The 21,184-nt window shown below is 46.2% G+C and overlaps 1 protein-coding gene across 4 annotated transcripts in view; it reads right to left on the minus strand.

Annotated features, from left to right (window-relative positions):
• Nucleotides 1-7,207: 7,207 nt before the first annotated feature.
• The window catches only part of GABRA3 (gamma-aminobutyric acid type A receptor subunit alpha3), a 57,866-nt gene continuing 43,889 nt past the window's right edge, over nucleotides 7,208-21,184 (minus strand). For all 4 annotated transcript variants that reach the window (XM_061599098.1, XM_061599099.1, XM_061599100.1 and 1 more), the window contains 6 exons: nucleotides 20,532-20,752; nucleotides 19,483-19,565; nucleotides 17,656-17,790; nucleotides 16,294-16,446; nucleotides 13,056-13,267; nucleotides 7,208-9,720 (listed from right to left, as the gene is read on the minus strand). In XM_061599098.1, the coding sequence (XP_061455082.1) occupies nucleotides 9,352-9,720; nucleotides 13,056-13,267; nucleotides 16,294-16,446; nucleotides 17,656-17,790; nucleotides 19,483-19,565; nucleotides 20,532-20,752 (1,173 nt within the window). In that variant the 3' untranslated portion in view covers nucleotides 7,208-9,351. The remainder of the gene's footprint in view (nucleotides 9,721-13,055; nucleotides 13,268-16,293; nucleotides 16,447-17,655; nucleotides 17,791-19,482; nucleotides 19,566-20,531; nucleotides 20,753-21,184) is intronic.

A 21,184-nucleotide genomic window follows, 5' to 3' on the forward strand; every position in this document is an offset into this window, starting at 1 on the left:
ATGGCAATCCTGGAGCTTCCAAATTGGTTGCAATTGGCACTCAGTGCCACTTGAAAGAGGGGCAGAGGGAAGGGGTCTGACAAAGGCTGTTCCTTAGACCAGCCTCTCTGTGCCATAGGGCTTTGGGCACCGTGAAGACTGCCTGACTCACCTCCGCAGGCCAGCCTATTGCTAGGCACTTAAAAGGTATGAGGGGTGGGTCAATAGACATAAATTTGTATATATGTAGAGATGCATGTTTAGAACTGAAATATCACAAGAGGCCAACAAACTAATTTCCTATCCAAATCAACCCAGATCAATTTGTCAATTAATTTGAACCCAACCCTCAATCACTCCCAATCAGTTTCTCTTCCATTCATTTATCCTCAGTTAATTTCCCAACATTACCCCCAAATGATTCTTGATAAAGTCCTCTTAATTCCCCCCAAGAAACATCCTACCCAGGAACCTAGATTACTCCTCCCTACTTTCAATATCCCTCACAATTACCAACTCACAAACAGTGGGACACAAGAAAAGATCTGGCGCCCATGGCAATTCCCCCCCCCCATACACACACACTCAGGCAGGCTAGAGGGCTTGGAGGGTGTGATAAAATTAGCCAGTAGGGCAGAAGGCCTGGTCTGGTACTGCTGATTGGCAACACTGCACCTGGGTGGACTTGCCCAAGATGTTGGTCTGGGACTGGCATAAAGAAAGGGCCTGGATGCACCATCTTCACAGACCAAGCAGTCATGTAAACTAGCACTTACAATGTGGTTGTAAGATTCATTCATCATTACAGATCCTGTCTCTGTTAATAGAGTTGTGGCCTTTGTTCAGCCCAACAAAAGTATCTTGTTGCCTCTTTGTGACCTGTGTCCAGGGACAAGGGATCCTTCAGAGAGCTCTTGCCTGAGTCCATCCAGACCTTTAGTGATGCTTGCCTGATTCCCCATTGCACTTGATGGAGCAATATGATGTACATAGGCCACGAAATTACACATAGCAGAGCTTGGCAAAGGACAACTTGCACTGCAGGCTCCAAATTATTTTTCCCAACATTCATAATCATATAGACACAGGATTTAGGAAGAAAAAGAACAAGCTGTAAGCATATTGGGCTGTTAGTCAAAGTTAGTCATGTTCATCATTTCAGTGGGCTTACTCTGAGTATAACTAGCACAGGATACAACCCATTAATGTTGGTACATTGATATTCAACATCATTTCCTTAAAAATTAACATGATGAAGATTTAATCTTTTAAAAGGATCTTTCAAAGGTAACGTTCAAAAGTGAAATGTCTGAGTAAATGTAAAAGGTCTGTCTCAATTTTTAGGTTTTTTTGTGTGGGATTAATACATTTACAGTGTTGGATTTCAGAAATGTTCTGAAACTGGAAATGATTTTAGGAAAGGTAGTTATAGGAAGCTGAAGAATGAGAAGGCAGTCTATGGATTAGGGGTCTTAAAATGGGGTGGTCATTATCATCTGGGGGGAATAAATGAAGTCTTTTGGTCATTGGTAATGAGTGGCTTTCACCAAAAAAACACCTTGTGGGGAAAAAGAGAACTCAAACTACATGATATCCAGTTTGGGGCTATGTGTTTTACACCTTTTGCCTTGATGAAGAAATGAAAGAGAACTTGAAACAGCCTTTTCTGGGCCATTGACTAATTATGGCTAATTGCCACATTTGTTGCTAGGCAAGAATTTCACTTCAGGCCAGTCTGATCATGAGGGCTCTTTGGCCATCCTCTTCACACACTAGCTCATGCAAAACAAGTGTGGCTGCATGGATTTTCTCATTGCAGAATGTGGACTCCAGTGGCACACAGTGTGGTCAGCTCTGGCTGACTTGCCACAGGTATTGGCACCGCTACCAGGGGCCAATCAGGGAACAGGAAGGTGCAAAGGCAAGAAGCCCCTCTTGAGTAGCCAGAGCTGTCTGTTTCTCTTGCAGACATTTTTGCTGCCTTTCAAGTTTCTTGCTCATTTTTGCTCTCTCCTACTAGCAAGCTGTACTCCAGATTACATGTGCAGGATCATGCCCAGAGTTATTTCTAGCCTGAAAATCCTGTGTGCAATTTCACAGAGTCTGTCATCATAAGTGGCTCAGGTTGGCTTCCTGCTTCTGATAACACTTCACACCTCATCCAAGCTCCCCACACAATTCTATCCCACAAGTAAATTTCTCCACCAGAGGAGTGCTTGCCTTTAAGACTTCCATGCGATTGCAACACTCCTTTCTCTCCAGCAGCAAGCAGAGCCATCTCTTTAAGAGCCTTACTCTCTCAAGCCTTTCCTTTGACAGCCCAAAGTGTATGTATCCCTTTAAATGAGACTTCTGCTCTGCTTGTCAGAACTGCTGCAGCAGACCAAGAGGTCCATCTCCACCAGAGCCCAAACAGGTGAATTCAAGGATGTTGTCTTAAGCAGATCATTATGGGCACAATAATAGCCACTTGTTACATCTGGCAATTGTAAGTGCATTGCCCCTGACAAGGGAGGTTCAATTTTTTGCTATCATGGCCTGTTTGAATGAACCCTTGCAACAGCCGAAGAGGTGTGCAACCTTTAATCCTCATCAGCCCATTCTTATCTCCTGTGCTAGGCATCACCCACCTCACGCAGTGTGACTTCTTGCCTGTCTCTTTGGCCTCTCCCCCAAATATCTTATGTTCCTTTTTGCCCCTGGCGGCCCAGCATCAGGGAAGAAAAAAGGACTGGAAACTGTGGGTTCATGTCTCTCCTCAATTTGCACAGATGCCTCACCCAATACACGCTGCAGAGGGAGAGGAGAGGCCAGGCTGAACACACTACCTCTCCTCCTCACCACCTCTGCATTATGTGATGCCTCCAGTTCTGTGTGCAACATGCTGGGATGCCCCCTTCGTGACTGACCCTGTTCCCACATCTCCAGCACAGCCCAGCACAGGCCAAGGAAGCCTCCCCTATTGCTTTGTCCCTCTGCTAGGGGCAGAAACACAACTAGAATTTAAAACAAAAAAACAAGTGGAAAGCCTCATGGGAAGACTGAAAATACAGACAGCTTTAGGCAGGCAGGGAATGTCTCTCTGGAGCAACAAAAGGTGCACTCCGCCACAGGCAGGCCAGGGTAGCTTGGCATATGCGGAAACTGTTGGGCAAGAGGCATGTTGAAGAATGGCTGGCTGCCGCCTTAGGAAGGGAAGGCCTAGTTTTGCACTGTAAAGTTCTGTATTGTTTTGCTTGTAAAGATGTATTTTTTTTGCTGAGGACGTAGAGTAGACCAGATTATTTGATTTTGTCATTCTTCCCTTATTTTGAGTCTAGCTTAATTGGAGGCTACCCCTCACAGGCAGACAGCCCAACAGCAGAATCTTTTAAGGAGCATCGGAAAGAGTGAGCTGGAGGCAACCACAGAAGAGAAGCGTTGAGGGAGAGCCTGGCTGCAGGCCTGGGAAGCAGCACTCTTACTCGGGAGGAAGCAAGCTCCATTGGCTATAGGGGGACTCAGTTCTAAGTAAGCATGCATAGGACTGTACTGCACAGGACTTGGTAAAAGGAATAATTTTTAAACAGCTGAGTGTCAGATCAGTTGCAAGGTGTGACATTCTTGGTACCAAGAGATAGAACTGTGAAGTGTGGAAATCTGGTTTGACCTGCAGTTAGAGGTGTATTTTCAGGGCTATAATATTTAATTGGTTAGATCCATGCTGGTCATTGACCGTAACAATAAAGATATATAATTGGTTAGATTAACTGAAACTTTTAATCACATCAGGGACACCTTTTTTGGGCAGGAAATTGGGCATGGAAAATATTTTTATTACAAGCACTTATAAACTTGCAGGTAGCAAGCCAAAGCATGTGTAACAAGAGCACCAAAAGGATCTCTCCAAACTGGGTGAATGGGCAATAAACTGGCAAATGGGGTTCCCTGTAAGCAAGTGTAAAGTGATGCACATGGCACACAAGGGGGGTAGAGATTCCAACTTCACACCTGCACTTGTGGATTCTGAAATGGTGATGACCAGCCAGGAATGGGCCTTGTGTTTGTAATGGATAGCTTGATGAAAATGTTGACCTAGTGTCTGGCAGCTGTGGAAAAGTGAATTTCATGTTCGGGAGGAATCATTAGAGAAGGGATTAAAAATAAAACCAATTATTTGTCCTGAATTTTCCAACGTTCAGCTCTGTGGGGTGACCAAAAGCTTTTCTCTATCCACGTTCTCCATGCCATGCATAATTTTATACGCTTCTATCATGTCACCTCTGACTCACCTTTTCTCTAAACTAAAAAGCCCCCAATGCTGTAATCTTTCCTCATAGGGGAGTTGCTCCATCCCCTTGGTCATTTTACTTGCCATTTTCTGAAACTATTCCAACTCTACAATATCCTTTTTGAGGTAAAGAGAATGGAACTGTCCACCATATTTGGAGTGCAATAGCATCATAGCTTTGTATATCAGCAGTTTTGTTTTCAGTCCCTTTCCTAATGATCCCTAGCATGGAAGTCACCTTTTCCACATTTGCTGCACACTGGTGAAGTGCTGAGACAAAACAGCCATTCTGGATGGTGGAAGCCCATGTTGATGATATGCATGTGGGATTCTCTTGTTCCAAGCATGGTTATAGCACCCACACACAACCTTTGCAGGACGTGAGGTGAGCAAATGCAACATCTCATACACTCTCTGTGTGTGAGAGCAAGAGAGAGAGAGAGAGAGAGAGAGAGAGATCACCATCAGAGAATAACCAGCCATGATGTGGATTTCCTCTCTTGTCCTTCTTGGTGGGGTAGAAAGAACCACTAGCTATCAGAAATGCCCTAGCCCCCTTCATCAGCCTGATCAGGCAGCAATGTAAGAAACTGAAGTGGATTCTTGAAGGTATCTCTTTGCAGAAATGGAAGCCAGTCTGGACCAACCGTGCCTCCTCTCCCTCCCTGATTTTTAATGATGGCAAAGAAACTGCCAAAAAGGGCAAGCCGGGTGAGGCAGCAGATGCTTGATGTACTGCCATTACTGGAGTTCTCTCAAGTGGCTGTGCCAAATTCTCCAAAAGCAGCAACCAACCCTATTCAGTCAGGCCTGGTGCCAGCCCTGTCCACACTGGCCATAGACATGCCTCAAGGGGTGGAGTCACTCACTCCCTGGTCTCCCGAAGCTAAGCAAATCTCCCACCTGAGGATTACAGTGGCCTCTTCAGATGATGTGCTGTGATGCCTAGTGAGATTTTCTGAAAGTCTGTGGGTTGATTATCTCAGATGTTACATGTTTAATAATTAAGATGTGTGATATATTAAGCAGACATCTGAAAATGTACAGCTCTCAGATCTGTTGTTGTTGTTGTTGGTGGTGGTTAGATGGCTAAGAATGTGAGGGGCTCAGAAATTTGCATCTCTGCCTCAGAACAGATTACAAGGATCTAGGCATAACCTGTTGCTTATCAACTCTCCAGACAGGCTGCTGGTGATCTGAGACTTATATAGAAGCTTGCGTTAAATGTAATGCATTTTCTCCAGAGATTATATTTTGCATTAGAGTTTCTTTGTTCCCATGAAGTTACTGAAGGTGGGTTGCTTTCATGGGGTGATATTTATTTAGGTATTTGCATACCTGCCTTTCAGAGCCATACGGTCCTCTTTCACAGAGCAAGATTTCTTTCAAGAACTGGGTCTTGACCTCCCCTGGATTTCCATGAAATATGTTATCAGAAATTAGTTAGAAATGAATGGGCTCCTTTGGGGTGGGGGCAGGATCCTTCTAGATGGTCTATTAAAATGAAATTCATATTCCATGTGCCTTCCTCCATATGAATCGTTCTATAAGCAGAGACAGACAGACGCTGCGGCACCAAAGCTAAATTCTAATCCAAACTAGCTGTGCGTTAAAAAGTTGCTTCATGTAGCTAGTGCGATCTGGATTCATATCCCATGGTGAAAACAATGCAGTGTAGTGTGGATTATAAGCAGGACCCACACTCAGAAGAATATGCAAATGTGTCTCTGATGGACACTTGCATTTCCTAATCCAGCAAGTGATACAGGTGTAGAACTTGACTTTCATGTGGGGCTTCTTGCATAGGATCAAGGAGATACTGATCTACAAACCACCAGGCTAAGTTTATGCCAAACATTATTTCCAGATATTTTGAGACCCAAACCTTCCCATGAATGGTCTGGGCAAAGTGTCACTCTACCCAGTCATTGCTGTGGGCATGCACACACCATGCCTTCATCACCTATTCTCTTTTTTAAAACAACACACACACACCATGAATTTATACTATTCACAAGGACACCTTCTTAAGGCTTTCTGCTACTTTGTCTTAGCTAAACCAGCTGCCTCACAATATAGCTCAAGATGCTCCTTCTTGGCACTCATTTTTGCTTACTAGATCTGATTTATTTGGGAACATCAAGAGGTGTGAGCCCAAGATTATTATTTTTTATGCACACACACCCTTCACATACACATAGTTCAAGTCTGCAGTTCTAATAGGGTATGTGAATGTGAATGAAAATGGAAAGTGCACAACACTGATCCCTGGAACAAAAGAGAAGCACAGTGAGAAGGCAGCAAGCTGCATCCACTCCTGGGAAACATGCGGAATATGGCCCACAGCCTTTCTTTGTGCTGCTCCTCTTGTTACTGAGCTACCCCCACTGATGTCAATAGATATGTACGTGTCACTGAGCTATTCCCCACTGAGGTGTTAAATATGTATATTTTGATTCTGTGTGTTTGTATGCTCAATAAATATCCCTATGTTTAAGACCTGTGTGAGTGTTAAGTTACTGGGTAAATCTGCCAAGATGCACTATTGCCAATGTCTAAAGATCCTAATCACAAGACTCCTAGAATGTGTGAATGTGAAACAAATGTCTACAGAGGAGTCTTGCTAATGGGGGGTGGGGAAATGACAACCTAATCTTGATATTTAGATTCATAACTAGTGGCTTAAAAAAAAACACCAACCATAACCCAGTATTCTAAAGAAGTTCACAGTGATAGGAAATTTAAAGGTTTGACATTGTTTTGTACAAAAAAGAAAAATAATTAAAATGGCCTTTGATAAACATTTAGGTGTTCAAAATTCAGAAAACTTGAATATTGGCACCAAAGCCATGTAAGACTTGACAAAACTCAGGCTGAACATTGTAAGTGCAACCAATTGTGACACTAAATGGAACGGTAAAAGCACCATTTCCCCAAGAGATGCATGCATTATGTTTATTATTTCAAAGCTTAGTAACAAAAACCCTCTCAAGACCAACATTCTGTGTAAAAGATAGAAATACATTATCCTACTCTGAAACAGGGTGGGCCCAAGAAGGAAGAGAGACTGGTCACCTTGGACAGCTCCTCTCAAGAGAAAGGGAAAAAGAAAAAGACAGGTGGTTGTGGAGAAAGTGGAGGAGGAGGAGGAATTTGGGAAGTGGCCCATCTGCAGTTCATTCATTTTTTTTTTCTCTTGAAGTAATCCATGCATGCGAGCAATCACTCACAGTGGAATTTTTCAAAAATGGTCTGGAATAGTGTGCAAGACAATGACACATAGGCCCAGATGTGGAGGGAATGCATGTTTCCACACATGCCACAAAGTTCACCTAGCAGCAGATAACCATGCTGAGAGATTTGCGGATTTGGACTTGAAGCACGTGGCTGCTCTCTTCCCAAGTAGCAGGATGTACATCCAAAGGAGCAGAGGGCTGCACCATCGCAGTGTCATGTGCAGGCCTACAGAGTGTGTGTTTGCGTGTGCACATGCACAAGTAAACTAACCCCCACCTATGTCCTTGCCTAATGCCACCGAAGAAGAAGAGGTGCTTCCTGCCTTCCTCCTCCTCCTCTTTCTCCTCCTTGTCCTCCAACAGTTAAGTTCCTTAGGCGGACAAGCAGCTGAGCAGTTTGCTTGCCTCCCCCCCCCCCCATAACCTGACAAAATGAGGAGGCTGATCTGTTTCTTGCCTCCCTCTTGGAAGTGGAGCAGGCCATGTCTCCTGCAAGCCATGTCCATTTTCATGAGGGGGGTGGATGGGAGAATATTCCAACATGATCTTTAAAAGTGAGCACTTCTCATGCACAAAAATTTCTATGAGATATTACAAAAGATGGATAACAGTACATGCGGAGCATTATATCCATGAAGGAGCCAAGTAGACAAATGATGATTCATTTCTTCACACAAACAGTTTGGGGAGGAGGCAGTGTGCACATTTCCCCCTGCACATGACTAAACAGGGAAGAGAAAAAAAAACCCCATGAAGGAATGCAGAACTGGAAGAAGAGTAAACTGTGAATGCACAGTGATCTCTACAAGATCTGGAAACACAGTTCAGCATAATGGCAGATAATTAACACATTTGTGGCTCTGAAACAGGAAATTCAGAATCATGAAATCCATAATTTGGAAGGAGAAATTTTGCAAGCATCTCCAAGGAAACCAGGGGATGCAATGACAACACTGCACACCATGGGACAAGTGTGTGCCTGGTACTGTCAGCACCCGCTGCTCAGGCTAAACCCGAGACTTGAACGCTATTTGAACTCGCCCTTTACTGAGAACAGCACCTGTCTAAACTCCACGGCTCTCCTGACTCTCCCTGTAGGCCATATTTACACCAACCAACATCCTTCCCCTCTGCTAATGGTGACCCCGCCCTCATCAAGATGGAGCTCTCCAAATAGGGAACATATTTCTCCTTGAGCAGTTGTGGGGAGCCTGTGGTCCTCCAGATGGTGAATTACTACTCCCATCATCCCTGGCCATTGGCTATGCTTGCTGGGGCTGATGGGAGTTGTAGTTCAGCAACATCTGGAGGGCCACAGCAGGTCCCCACCCCCTGTCCTTGAGGAAGCAGCTACTGCAGAAAGGCAACAGCAGAAGAGAAGCCACAACATACAAACACAGCAAGGGTTGCTTCCTTGGACAGGCGACAGCTGGAGTCACCAGGGCAGTCCATCCGAGGGGAGGAAACAGCCTCACGTCTCTCGGCAGAACTCAGCATGGAATGAGCAGGGCACAAATCCAGCAGCTTCTGCTGGGGCAGGGGGAGGGGCAGAAGGCAAGGGACTCTGGGGAGATGGATGCCAGACTCACCGCGATGGAGGCACACTTTTCTGTGATACATCCCCCCCAACACACACACACACCCCTTCACAACAAAAATAGAAAAAAACAAGTTAACAAATTAAATGTTGTTGGGGTTATTCTTTTTTTTAAAAAAAAATAGTTTGGTTTGCATGAGGAGAAGAAGAAAGTCAGCTGATAAAATTAATAATAAGATAAAAATGAATAAAGAACCAGCCGGGGACAAAGCAGCCCTCTCAGAAACTCCTCTGTCTGGGTCAGATGGAAGAGGGCTTGGTGGCCCATTTCATTCCTTGGGGATCATACCCTTGATGGCAGACTCCCGGTTGACGTACGTCGCCCAGTAGACCATGTTGAAAATGGTGAACAAGACCGGGAAGACAATGCGGGACATTTTGTCTACCTTGCTGACACTGTTGTAGGTCTTCTTGTTCTCAGGAGGCTTCTCTTCCAACCGGGGCACCTTTGGGGGGACAAGGACAGCAGCCGCGGGAGGAGGAGGGGGAGGGGGAGGAGAAGGTGTGGCCGTGGTTGCGACCGCACTCTTGGCAATGGTGGGCAGGCCTGGCTCCTTGGTGATGTTGAGGGCATATGTTGTGCCCACAATGTTGTAGGTGTTGTTGGTCTTCTTTGCCAATGTGACTGGCTCTTTTTTCTGAGAAGATAAGCAAAAACATTTGGAAACTGGCAGAGAAGGAGCAAACAGACACATCTGCTACTGCAGAAATAAAAGAATCTCAAAAAGCAATTGGCAATGCTCTGTCAGATCTACTAGATGAATCATGTACAAAAAGTACCCATCAAGGAGCAAATCTGGATTAGACTAGACTATGGCTGTGTGGTGAGTGTGATTAGTCCTTACCAAATGCAGCATCCACAGCAGGAAATTTATGGCAAGCAAGATCTCAAATGCCACGTGTGTCCTTGCTGCTCATCAAGGTGAATCTACAGGTGGGGTTCATTTTTTTATTATTGTTGCCAGTTCTAGATAATGGATGGTATCTCTGTGATTTCTCAGCCCCATTACATAGCAAGTCATAATGACAAATTCCTGGTAACATTTACACATTGTAGGACTTATTATCATCTCCAGTGACGGGGGAAGCCAACTGGCCTTTCACATGTCAAAAATTGCTTCTGGGTTACAGAATTCTCCAAACTCATTTTGGGATGTATAAAAGCCACACAGGACAAGTAAAAGGGTGGAGGGTGCCAGGCGGCAGCAAGTGGCTCTTGGGATCCGTTTTGGCTGCAGATCATCAAGGTCTACACTGCCAATGCACGTGGTTCTGTTTGGAGTAAGGTTTCAAGGCCCCTTCCTGACAGAGTGAGTGTGTGTGTGGGGAGATGGGCAAGACGTTTCATTCAGTTTGCATTTCAAGCCAAATATATCAAACTTGCACTTTCTGAAACAATAAGAGACTCACAATACAGGCATCCTTCGAAATTCACACTTACTCAAATTTTGCAATGCAGTTTGCCAACCAAACAATGTTGACAAAAATGTATGTTAGGGGAACGTGTGCATAGAAATGAATATAGGAGGGAAAGGAACATACAGAGATGTGTTGCATGACAAGAAATTGCCTGCAAAAGTGAGTACGCAAGTCAGAACTGCCTGCAAAAGTGTGTTTATTAGGAGAAATCTGCACTAAAATGCTGGAGAATGTTCATGAGGTTTTTTTTAAAAATTGCAAATTGCTGACTTCCGGGAAGGGTGACTTAGCCTGTGCCTGCTTTTGAGACGGGCTCCTGCCTCAAAAGAAGCTTATTCAGATATATCAGTCAGTTTTTTTTTTTTTTTGACTGATTAAACTTCTCCCGGGTAGGGAGAAACGAAGAGATTAACCTCAAAGCCTATTTTTGTTGGGACGACCAGATCTCATTAATTTATGGGACGAGGTCCAGCCGACGAAGGTGGGACGGATTTTCAACAACAAGCTCTATCTGATAAAGCGAACGTTCATCTTATCTTCTAAGAGAGAACGCACTAACAGGCAAGCACCCTTCTTTCTATATTTTTCTTTTACTTGACTTAAATTGTTGCTGTTTAAAAGAGATTTGCCAGATTGATCGGTTTTTGACATCTCACTGGGGAGCCATAACTTCTCTCTGCTACTCACTAATTAATAGCTTATCTCTGTTTTTGTTGCAAAAAGCTGTCCTGGATTTGCATTCTAAAGATATACACAGAAGAGGGATTTCTATTCCAGATTTTTATTTTGAAGAATATTATATTGTCTGAGACTACTCTCTTTTTGGTCTATTTTATTTTGACGAATCTGTTTCCTGACGACCGCCATTAATTGTTTCGATCCTGGGAACTGCATTTTGTTTACTTAAGCATGGAGAGATAAGGCTGTCTGCTCTGTTTATACTGTGATGTCACCAAGTTTGGAGTATTAACCCAATTGTTGCTGAAATAAGAAGTGGTTTTCCTATATTTTTCTTTTAAAATGGCAATTAAGAAAGTGGCTGAGAATCTGGAAATAACTATGTTTCAGAAAATAATGGATGAGATTGAGATAACGAAACAAAACCTGCGACAGGGTTGTAAGGAGCTGAAAATTGAATTGAGTAAAATGAAGCAGGAGATTAAAGATATAGGGGTCCCTGTGAGAGAGGTGACCCTGGAAGGGGTCCCTGTGAGAGAGGAGACCCCGGAGATTGGAACAAACGTGGAACAGGAAAAAGATTTGGAGTCTATGGACTTTAGAAACAAAATCTATTGTTTGGAGACACAGGAGATTAAAGACATAGGGGTCCTTGTGAGAGAGGAGACCCTGGAGACTGGAACAGGGGTCCCTGTGAGAGAGGAGACCCTGGAGACTGGAACAGGGGTCCCTGTGAGAGAGGAGATCCCGGAGATTGGAACAAACGTGGAACAGGAACAAGATTTGGAGTCTATGGACTTTAGAAATAAAATCTATTGTTTGGAACTCAATGTTATCTCTGAAGAAATTAATGAAGATTCTAGAGATAAAGTTATCAATGGCATGGATAATCTTCTGGACTGGAATGATGTGATGGAGCCCAATATAGAGAAAATCTATGGAATTAACTGCAGCCATGTGACAATGGAAAAACTTTCAAGAGATGACCCAGTGTATTTTGAAAAAAAGAACAGAGATATGATTTTACAGCAGTATTTCAGCAACCTATTCAGAATGGATGGCAAGAAAATATTTGGGATAGAGGTAATTCCCATCAGACTCTTACTATATGACTATGGCTTTGACAGCAAGATTATTATGGAATACTGATAATGGAAGATTGGATACTGAAATTACTGGACTTAACAAGACTACTGAAGATGGAAGATGGAAAATGGAACTAATAGGGATAATAGAACAATGGCTACTGAAATTACTGAACCTAACAGATTCTGATGTGATGGATTAATTGAAATGTTTATTTTGACTATGGTTATGACAATAAGATTATCATAATTAGTAATGAGATGGATTAATCGATATGCTTATCTGGAAAAAAAAATTGATAGATATATTTCTTAAAGAATTGAAACCTCTCTTTGACTTTTTGTGGAAAGAATAAAGTAATGTTTATGAGATTTGATGATTAAGTAAGATAACTACTGGAGGAAAGTGATTTTATAATATGACTTAAGAGACAGGATTGTTATATATTATAGACTTATAACTGATTTGATCTTTGACAAATGGGAAGTCAATATTTTACTCTTTATTTTTTATTTTTGTTTTTTTTTTCTTTTTTTCTTTTTGTTTAACTATTTTTGATTTTGTTTTTTGTCTTTGAATGTTTTATGATTTCGTCTTGTATGTTTTATGAAAATCTGAATAAAAATTATTGAAAAAAAAAAATTGCAAATTGCTGCAGCAAAGTGGAGAACTAATTTAAGATTAGGAAAAAGAGACACGGACAGATCTTGCCATCACGTGTGTGTGCTGAGGCCCAGTCTCTCTCTCTTGTGTGGTGCCTTTCCTTCCCATGACCCCCCGCCCCTCTCACCTTCAGCTCCTGCGCCTCCAGCACCTTCTTGCCGTCCCAAGACCAGCTGCGCTTTGTGAAGTAGTTGACCGCAGCAAACTCAATCAATGCAGAAAACACAAAGGCATAACAGACAGCCATGAACCAGTCCATGGCCGTCGCATATGCCACTTTGGGCAAGGAGTTTCTTGCGCTGATGCTCAGAGTGGTCATGGTAAGGACTGTGGTGACCCCTGTGGAAACAAAGCCAGAGAATGCAGTGCTGAAAAGGGCCACAGTAGGATTCTCCCTCTTGGAGGCCGGAGAGGCCCATCTAGCCTCCTTCAGCCGTTTTGACACACAAGACGCGCTGGAAAAAGGCCAAAGGACCAGTGCCGTAGCTGGGCGCAGTCCCATCAGCACCAGCCTCAATGGAGCTGTGCCCAGCTATGTTGTCAGCACACTTGGCCTAAAGCAAGGCACCCAGTGGCAGGCACCGAAGTCTAGTGGAAGGGGGGCCACGGTTTGGTGGGAATGGATGAAGGGAGATTCTACACTGACTTGTGCTCTGATCACCAGGAGTCCTTTCCTTCTGTGTCCTGGGCCTTTCATGGTATCACACATTTGGCTTTGCCCATGAAGGCCAAGCCCTCTGGTCCCAGGGACAGAAGCGCCTCCCAGGGAGAAGAGGAGGGCAGTCATTAACCCTCCCATGCCAAAGGCACAAGGCAAGCAGGGGTCTTTCTGCCTTGGGAGGTAACTTGAAGAGCTCAGGTAAAGATTCTGCCTGGGGAGGCCACTAGGGGTGGCGTCCAGTCCAGGGCATGACCGTTCAGTTGGCTTTGGGTGTGCTATGAGCCTCCGAGGGGAGGGGAGGGACAGTCCAACTCCCAGCACTTATTGGGCAGTGCCCTGGCCATGATGTGACAAGGTGGCCACTTCCTCCACAGGAGCTAGCTGGGCCAAGAGGCCAACTTTCTAGAAGAAGGCAGTGTTCTGTCTTCTGGAATCCCATCCTCCCTGACCACTGGCCCTGCTGGCTGGGGCTGATGGGAGATGGAGTCCAGCAGCATCTGGAGCATCAAGACCACCCCAAGCAGAATCTTCCCTTCTTTTCCCCCTTGCATTTGTTTCTTTTGCCCCAGCTTTAGCAGCAGTGGGGAGAACCTTGCAGGGTGGGCAGTCCAGGCAGTGGGGGTGCTGGCTGTGGCTGCCACTACTGCACACAGAGCCCCTCAGAGTGGAGGCCCCCTGAGAGTTGCCCCTATTCATACCCCACCATTTGCCTGGGGAAGGCCCCTCCCGTCCACCCCATGTGTTAGGACAGGGTGGGGTGCGGAAGGATGGAGGGCACATTTCCTGAAAAGGGGTGTGGCCACCACCAAACTTCAAGGGGAGGAATTTCCATTGAATGGCAGCCTAACCCAAGCCTGCCTCTATTGCCACAATGAGGACCATTTTTCATTTACAAATTGTGCACGCGGAGAGGCTTGCCCATTGTGGAGTCTCACCCAAAAGCCTCAAAGCAAGTGGTGCTCTCAGATCCTGGCACTGAAATCCACCCCCCCAATATCAGGCAGACGGGCCTCCTTAACTGATGTAATTTTAGGGGTTGCTCTTCAATAGAAAAGCCAAACTGTGGAGCTATAACCTGAAACATTTGCATCAAAACCAAGAACAAAAAGACCCTTTAGGAGCAAAAATATTGATTTTGGACCTGAAATCTTCAAGGCTTCAAACTATAGTGAACTTTGGCTGCTCACAGGAACTACTGAGGGAGAGTCATCGCATGCTGGTTACATGCACTTAGGATGGCCGTTATACCTAGAAGGAAGTCCCTACTAGGGAGACAATGCGATGCCCTCCAGGTATTAGAAAGGCAATGCAACAGCCCCCCCCCAAAGGCAATGTTCTTTCCTTTCTGCTTGATGAATCCTGGGGGATCTAGGCTGTAAGAAAGTCCCCCCTCCTTTCCAGCCACAGGACACCTCTCAGCCACCACCACTTTTGGATTACTCTTATATCTCTGAGAGAAAGGGAAAACCCAGATTTATGTGCCAGAGATGCTGCCACAATGTGGGCCTGCTGTGAGACCTCCTCAAGGTGTTTCTGCATTCCATATACTGGATAGTGAGTCCCACAGCAGTCTAGCACATGGCGGGTAAAGAGCAATTGCAACTGCTACGAGCAGCAACTCTATGGTAGGGGTGGCTTGATTGCGGGTTGGAGGGACTGGAACAGGAGGACAGAAATAGAAATACAAATAAATAAGCAAATGAGCTTACAAAAACATGCCCTGATTAAGACATAAACTCTGAAAGTTCAGCAAAAATCTTCCACAGCAAGTCAGAGAGAGGCATGGTACTAATCTTCACGCCATGACTGGCAAAAGGTGATGGGGACAACCAGGCCAGAAGGGTGACTATTTGAAAGAGAACCCGTTCATTGTCTCCGTATGGATGCACAGCTGTTGAGCCACCAACACAGACTGTGTGGTAACCATGTCCCCCTCTTTGCCAGGCCAAGAAGTGGCCCAAATAGAGCGCCTTTGCCCTCCAGAAAAAAGTCTAATGTCACCCAAAAAATCTGTAACAGAAGAAACCAGCATGGCAAAAAAAAAATGGGGAAGAGACAAAGCTCTTGTTGATCCTAAGATTAATGTATCTCTTTGTGTGAATATGGAGCAAAAGTGCCTGGTTTTGGTATAGCTGTAATTTTAAAACAGGGCCAATGAAGCAAGAGGGATTTCCCAGGTTCCACGTTCAAACTTCAGGAAATCTCTCCCTGAATTTTCCCTCCAAACCCTTCCAGGGTTTTTCACGCAGAACGTATCTGGAAAAGGGACACCTCTTCTCTGCCCTCCCTTTGAATTCAATTGTAGTTGTTCTGTCAGAAGTGCCTGGGTTGTGGCTAGTCGCAGCAACAGTGTCGGATTAGGTTAACAAGGGTGGGGAGCCTGTGGGGGGCTCTGGATGTTGGTGGGCTATGAGTCGCATCACCCCTGGGCACTGGATGCGCCAGCTGCTGGGAGTGCAGCAATATCCAGTGGGTCGCAGGTTAGCCACCCCGATTTAAAATGTAGTTTCCCTTTCCTGGGGAACACCTCAGGGTATGCGCCATCAGTCTGGAGTTCAAGACAGTGTGGATGGCAGGCAGGCAGGCTGGCTGGCCGTCCCCAGGATAACTCATCCTGCTTCTTCTCCGCCATCCTCCCCCACCCCGCTGAAGTCTCTCCGCTTCCTCCTGGCCTCCCTCAGACCCTTTCCCATCAGAAGCTCACCAAACACTGTTCGTGCTGGAACACTCTCCCTGTTGAGCCAGAAGGAGACTTGAGACAGGATGACTGTCATGATGCACGGCAAGTAGGTCTGGATCACAAAGTACCCTATCTTGCGCTTGAGGTGGAAGTAAGTGGTCATCACAATGTAGGTCCCTGGAGAGGTACAGAGTGGGGTGAGGTGAAGAGAAACAACATTACAGCAGCACCCGTGCCCTATGGACCAGGGAGCCCATCTTGGCAGGAGACACAATACCTTGGCATGCTTAAGAATTCCCACTAATCACTGATCTACACCATGCAATGGGCCAGCACCTCATTGGACTGGGATGCCTTTGCTCTGAAAGGTGATAATCATACGCTGGTTTTGTAACCCTCTTGCAGATGTTCTGACAACCTCTGGCCTCACAGCCTGAGTACCACCTCAATGGAGCAAGTGGGGGTTCCTTATTGGCTCCTTGAATGGAAAATGGCAGACACACGCCCTCCTCGGATCGATTCACTTGTTCTGGCATGAGGCAAACCTTCCCCCTTCAGCCATCTGAATCGGTACACCCCACTCTTACCCTGCCTGGCAATGTTGTTGGACTCCCACTCCCATCCACACCAGCCAGCATGGGCAGGGGTCAGGGGTGATGGGAGTTGTAGTCCTGCAATAATCTGGAGGCACCAGGCTGGTGTTCTGAGACATTCCTCATTTGCAGGAGTTTTGCTTGCTCTTCCCATCTGCTGGGAGAAGCAGGAGCCAGAGAGACGTCTCTGATTCCTAGGCAACCAGGAGGGTCTTTCCACTATATTGAAATGAGAGACTTCCTTGTATGTATGATTTACTGAATATACTGTTCAAAAGAAAGGGCACAGAGCACAAGCTCGGTGGGGTTAGAAGGACTTCTCCCCCCACCCCCCATTGCCTCCCCTCCATTACAGCCTAGGCTGTTGCTTAGATCTGCCTGAAATTTCTTATTTAGTTTATTATTGATTATTATTGCATTTAAATCCAACCAAGGAGCTCAAGGTGGCACACATGGTGCTCCCCTCTCCATTTTATCTTCACGACAATTCTGTGAGGCAGGTTAGGCTGAGAGGCGGTACCTGACCCAAGGTCACCAGTCAGCTTCAGGGCCAAGTGGAGATTTGAACCCTGGTCCCTTAGGTCCTAGTCCAACACTCTAACCATTTCACCACACTAGGTCTCAAATCCTGGACAGCCGCTGCCTGTCAGTGTATGCAATACTGAGCGAAAGGGACCAAGGGTCTAACTCTGTGCAGGGCTGCTTCCCATGTTTCTATCACATCTGATCCCACTTGGTGGCTACTGCCTGTTGCCGGGAGGTTGCCAAGAAGACCACTCAGCCACTCCATTACCTGTACTCGACTCAATGGAGTCTCTCCCAACATTGTGGCCAAGAAGGTCATATTGATTCAGCCGCGAGCCTTCTTCGGCCACCTCCACTTTCCCATGGGTCCATGTGTAGATCACCTCTGCCTTGGTGTAGGCATCTGGGGAGGAAGCAGAAAGGATGCACAGCTGGAGGCCTCCCTGCGCCCAGCCGCTTCTGCCCAAAGGGAAAGGGCCAGGAAAGGCACCCGGAGCAGCTTCTAAGGGCCGCAGGAGCAGCCTCAGCTACAGGGAAGGGGGTGCCATTAGGAAGCTGTGCCTGGCATGAAGCCGCCTGACTGAGACAAGCCCTCGCCTTCCCCAAGGTGAGGGAGGGAGGGAAAAAGGTGGCTCCTGTGCTGTCACCTGGGCTCCTCCACACCTGGCAGCCTGCAAAAGTCTGGTGGTGGCCCCTGCGGCATCTCCTCATCACCACCTTGGCTTCCATTTGCCCCTCTGACATCAACATTGCACTCTTCCCTCCTGGACCATGGGGATGTTTCTGGGCTGCAGACATTCTGAAGCTTCAGTGGGTGTTCAAGTTAGGAGCTTGTGTGGCCCAAATTACCAGCCCACACTTGGAGGCTGCTCCCAGAAACCAACTGCAGTTCTCCCACAGGGCTCTCTGAAGCAGCAGCAGCGGTTAGAACGGCACTGCCTGGGGAGGTACAACTGTGGTGCTCAGGAGCACTCAGTCCATCTGGACCTCCTGCTCCTGGCAGGCACACAAAGGCCACTCAAGTGGCAATGTCTGTGCCCAAGTGGGGGCCCAGGGAAAGGCAGCAGGGGCATCCTGTCAATGAGAGAAATAAGAGTGATCCTATGGAAATGAGGCCCTTTGTCTGACTCCCTTACCTAGGGAGGTGGGAGGCTCTCCAGCACTGGAGGCAGCTGGACAGCCACCTGTCAGAGATGCTTTACACTGGATTCCTTTAACTATGCTCCTTCCAGCTCTACTATTCTATGACTCAACAAACCACACAGCTTAGCTGGCAATTGCCCCCTGGTTCCAGAAAGGTGGGCATTGTGTCTAGGGGCAGCTAGGAAGGGCTATGCCTCAGTTTGCTAAGGGGCACTTCCACTGGTTGGGGCGGGGGTCCCTAGGGCCAACAACTTCAGGAGCTCCAGGATCCAGTGTGGCAAAGCAGCATTTTCCCATTTCCAAATCATGTGCAAACATAGCTCTTCCCTCACAGGTTGATCAGATATTGTTGGGGTCCAGTTTATACATCCAGAGGGTGGGCAACTACAGTCAATGTTGTTGCTGTTGCTATTTATTATTATAGCTAAAAGGAAACAAAGCACAACGTTCTCAGCCACTTGACGCTTTCATTTAGGCAGGTGTGTGTGCTTGTGTCTTTTTATTTCACAGTAGAAAGTGAGATGTAACTACATTTGAACCAATTGTTTTACATTGTCATCAGATTTCTTACTTGCCCTTCACCAGGAGGTCCCAGGGCAGGTTTCAACAATTTAAAAGTACAATATTAAAAACAGTTAACACAGTTAATGGAGGGGAGAATTTTTCTAGCGATTGCTCTTCTCAGCCATTGTCACCCCATTTTGTACAGGCTGGAGGGGTTAACCTCAAACAATGTGAATCTGGGAGGAAAAACAGGAATTGCCTTAAAACAACAACTTCACAAAGCAGGTGGAGGCTGCTTTGGAAACAGGGTATATAGACGCATAATGTTAGGTAAGCTTACATTCTCAGAGGCGCTTGTTCTTCTGATGCACAGGCTGTCAAGAACCCACATCTGCCTTCAAGAAGCCAAGAAAGCGAGGACAGTTTGTGCTGGCAACAAAGTACTTACAGCTCCCAAACTTCAGTGGACAGGCGTGCACATCCATTGGGAAGTCCTCCAGGTGCATCGGACACTCTGCATGAATGGTCAGTCTGCAAGACATAATGGCCACTGCCGATGGAATTGTCAGGTGTGAAACCCACAGGAAAATTTCCATGGCCAACCCCGTTCTCCCACCGCAAGCACTGGCTTTACTAGAAATCCTGTTGGCCAAACTGACATTTCCTGAGAGCTAGCTGGGCTCCCATAGCCCACTGCTTTCTCAAATGATCACCCTAACTGAAGTTCCAAATGTTGACACGCACACATTTCCACTGGGGATTGTGACGCATCATGTAATGTATACTCTTAAGGCTGCATAAACACATGTTTATCCCAGCACATGCCTGTTTCTTTCCCAAAGGGTCGCTGCACTGCAGGACTGGCAGTCATCAAAATGCACAAGTGCCAAGAACAGTCTACTTAAGTTTTACTTCTTGTGAGTTGGAGTGACAAGTCTAGTACAAGGCCAGGAGAGCAGATGACTGAGTCTGCGAGGGATTAAAAGTAAAATGAGAAACTGCCTACTAAGTCTGCCACTAAGAAACTGCCACCCTGGGCTCCTGCAGGGAGGAAAGGCGGGATATAAATAAAATAATAAATAAATAAATAAGTCAGGCAACAGTGGCCCATGCACTGTGTGTGGCAGAGACTTCTTTCCCTGCTCTCTGCCCAGAGTTCCTCTAAGCTGTCAGGACTGAACTAATGGCCACATACCCTAAAAGCACCAAGTCCTGCCACTGTGCTACAGCTCCATAGATGTTGCATGGCAGCTGCATTAATTTTCTCAGTTAGAGCCCAGCAGAGCCCATCCTGTGCTTTTTGTGCCACACCCAGGAAAGCTGGAAGCCTGTGAAGAAGACCAGGAAGCAAGCCTCGGTCCCAGGTGCCCAGAATGGCTGAAGGGAGTGAAGCTGCTGGAGAGGCCTTGCAGAGACTTCAGATCAGGGCTCAGTGACACGGTCCACTCCATAAGGTGACGCTGGGGTCAGAACAAGGGAAAAGAAGCCCCTGCCTACCTCATGGTGTAGAGGAGAGTGCCATTGTCTACCAGTCGGAGCAATTTGTTGGGCGTGGTCATGTTGTGAGCTACAGACTTCTTGCCGTTGTGGAAGAAGGTGTCTGGTGTCCAGATTTTGCTGGCCAACAAGTTGTTGAGAGGGAGGATCTTCATAGGACCATCAAACTTTAGCCTCTCATCTCGCCAGGACTGCCGGAAAAACACATCAATGGTGTACTCCTGTCAGAGAAGAGACAGGTTGCATTTTAAACATTTCCACTACAGATTGCCTACTACAAATGTAGAAACTGATTTTCAAACATACTTGTCCCAGTGGACTTCACAAAGTCAAAATACTTGAGCCTGGGCTCTGCAGTCTTGAATGTCCTCAGGAAGCCCTCAAAGCAAAGGGCAAATCAGTTCTCCATTTGTATTCTTATCCATAGCAGAATTAGCCACATTGCCCACAGACTGAGGTGTTCTCTGAAAGGGACTGACTGGGACCCTCTCAGTGGCCTTTCATCCAGCTCCACCCCCTTGCCCTGGAGACTTCTGACCAGAGAGAAGAAAGGCTGCTGCCTTCATGGCTGCTAAAGGGGCAAGGGCCTTTTGAGGGAGAGAGGGAAGGGTGCACCTGAGACCAAGGTGTACAGAAAATCTGGCCATCTTATG

Source organism: Rhineura floridana, chromosome 16 (assembly GCF_030035675.1).
Source record: "Rhineura floridana isolate rRhiFlo1 chromosome 16, rRhiFlo1.hap2, whole genome shotgun sequence".
In the NCBI taxonomy this organism is placed as follows: Eukaryota; Metazoa; Chordata; class Lepidosauria; order Squamata; family Rhineuridae; genus Rhineura; species Rhineura floridana.